The 2,488-nt window shown below is 58.3% G+C and overlaps 1 protein-coding gene across 1 annotated transcript in view; it reads left to right on the top strand.

Annotated features, from left to right (window-relative positions):
* Window positions 1–8: 8 nt before the first annotated feature.
* Window positions 9–2,488, top strand: part of TRUB2 (TruB pseudouridine synthase family member 2) — a 16,316-nt gene continuing 13,836 nt past the window's right edge. Inside the window, exons 1-2 of the mRNA XM_019637379.1 lie at window positions 9–88; window positions 584–720. Of these exons, the coding sequence (XP_019492924.1) occupies window positions 624–720 (97 nt within the window). The 5' untranslated portion in view covers window positions 9–88; window positions 584–623. The remainder of the gene's footprint in view (window positions 89–583; window positions 721–2,488) is intronic.

Below are 2,488 nucleotides of genomic sequence, written 5' to 3'. Positions count from 1 at the left end.
CCCTGGCTTTTCCAGACCACGTGACCAGAGAGAAGCTGGACCGAATCCTGGCCCTGATCCAAGGCTCCCATCAGAAGGCCCTGGTGAAGTAAGTGGGGCCTGACTCACACCTCCTGTAAAGGGGCCCTCAAGACATGCCCACAGGGCTCCTGTGGGCCCCGCCTGCCCTGGGGCAGAATCCATGGATCCATGGACCACTCCTTTCTCCCACAGCACACGGAAGTGTTCCTGTGTGTCGGGTCTTGGGCCAGCCCTTGGGAGACACCAGCCTCCCTCCCAGGGCGTATATGGTCTAGTGGAGAGGAAAGCCAGGGACTACATCATCATGGCACAGAGTGGTCAGCACGAGTGCGACTGCTGAAGCCAGGGAGAGTGTGCAGTGGAGCGCGGACTGCATTTAGGGATGGGAAAGGAGAGAGAAACGGCCTCTGCGAAGGCACCTGGAGGGGCAGGGGAGATGGAGAGTGAAGGGAGAGCTTCAGGAAAGGCATCTTTCAGGCGTGGGCAGGGCCAGGGGTAAGCAGTCAGCCCAGCTCCCCACCCCACGCCAGCCACCCGACGCTGCCTGCTTCCTGATCCCCAGGTACTCCAACCTCGACCTGCAGACTCAGGAGGCCTATGAGATGGCTGTGAGAGGCTTGATCCGGCCCATGAACAAGTCTCCGATGCTGATAACCGGCATCCGCTGCCTCCACTTTGCGCCTCCAGAATTCCTTTTGGGTAAGTCACCCCGGGAAGTTGGAGCAGGGAGGTGGGGCTCCTGGGCTTGGGGAGTCACTGCAGAATGCCCTTGCAGAGGCCAGCACATCCCAGCCCTGAGCTCTGCTGGCCAAGGCAGTGGGACGAACTTCCTTCCAGCCCTGGGCTGGACTGGGCTNCCTTACCGTGGCGGTACGGATCGTAGAGGGCCATTCCCGCAGAGCCCACCGCCAACAGCGCCTTCTGCAGCGGGGAGGTGGGGATGTGTTCGGGGTAGAGCAGGCCGGTGCCATGGCTCGAGGCTCGGAGGGGAACATCTGCAAGCAAGAAAAAGGCCGTGGTCAAAGGTGTGGGGGGCCTCCAGTACGCCTTCCCGCCTCCGCCACTCGCCTGCAGCAGGCCCAGGGAAACATTGGAGGAGGCGGAGGGGGCGCAACGTCCGGAGCAGCAGCGTCGCCATGACAGCGGGCACTTCCCAGGTCCAAGGGGGAACCGGCGAGGCAAGGCCGATGCTTCAAACTTCCCTGGAGACCGAGCACCAGAGAGGTCAAAAGTGCTCGATCCCTGCTACTCTGAGTAGGTCCTTGTCGGGAGCTCGGACAGGAAAGGGCCCTATCGCTAAGTGTGAGAAGGAAACCCAGACGACCTGTCTGCCACCTACTCTACCAACAATGTAAAACTCTTCCCACTTCACCCGCCAGAAAGGACTTCCAAGTAAGCCTCGCTAGCCTTGGGGTTCAGCGCCGGGCTCGACTTCATTTTCCGCTGCACCTTTCCCCCGAGGATATTAAGAAGAGAACCGCTTCCGGCCGCGAAACATGGCGGCGCCCCTTGTAAGGACAGTAAGGGAAGGGACTGTACGGCACTTCCCTTGTAAGGGAAGGGACTGTACGGCACTTCCGTCCGTCCCGCTTTACTGCGAGCGTGGACCGCCGGACCCATTCAGGAATGGGGTCCGCCGGTTTACGGCGGTTGCATGGGCTCTTCGCGGCCTACAAGCCTCCGGGGCTAAAATGGAAGCACCTGCGGGATATCGTGGAGCTGCAGCTTCTGAAGGGTGAGTGCCTCCAGCCTGACGATTCCGCTCACGTTCTCCCGGGAGCCCATTTCCGCTTCTGATCCTTAACAGCCAAATAGTCATGTGACTTAGTCGTCTGGGCAGAGCGCTTTCTTAATCCTGTGTTCTGTACACTCTGTTAGTCCTCACTTTGCCCTGTGTTCAGATGGTAAACAGACTCAGAATTGTCCGTTGTTATAAGCAGTTAATAAGCAATAGAGTCAGGATTTGAACCCAGGCCTCTTTCTCCGCCCCCCCCCACCACCAGGTCTGTTTCTTAACTACTGCTATTCGGTTCCCTACACCGTGGGCTTTTATCTGTCTTCTACATCCCCATACTTCCCAGCCCGTCCAACCCAAGGTGTTCGGACAGAAATGACAAGATGTCCTTTACCTGTGTATGCTCAGGTCTCAATGCTGGGAAGCCTCCCGCCCTTGAACAGCGTGTTCGCTTCCTGCTGGGCCCCGTGGAAGGAAGCGAAGACAAGGAACTGACCCTCACAGCCACCAGTGTGCCCACCCTCACGGACCATCTGCTGGGTAAGGCACATTCAGGCAGAGGGGCCTGGGTGTAACTTCCCAGAAAATCTCTGCCCAGAGTCTGTATCCCAGTCAGTGCTCAGACTTCTGTCCCAGACCTTTAAAGGGCCCCAGGGGGATGAAGTGTTTGACCAGGAATTGGCAAATTTTCCAGATAGTAAACAATTTAGGTTTTGCAGGTCTAACTCTGCT

This window comes from Hipposideros armiger, unplaced genomic scaffold (genome assembly GCF_001890085.2).
Source record: "Hipposideros armiger isolate ML-2016 unplaced genomic scaffold, ASM189008v1 scaffold_3, whole genome shotgun sequence".
Lineage (NCBI taxonomy): Eukaryota > Metazoa > Chordata > Mammalia > Chiroptera > Hipposideridae > Hipposideros > Hipposideros armiger.
This window is presented reverse-complemented; position numbering and strand designations above follow the sequence as displayed.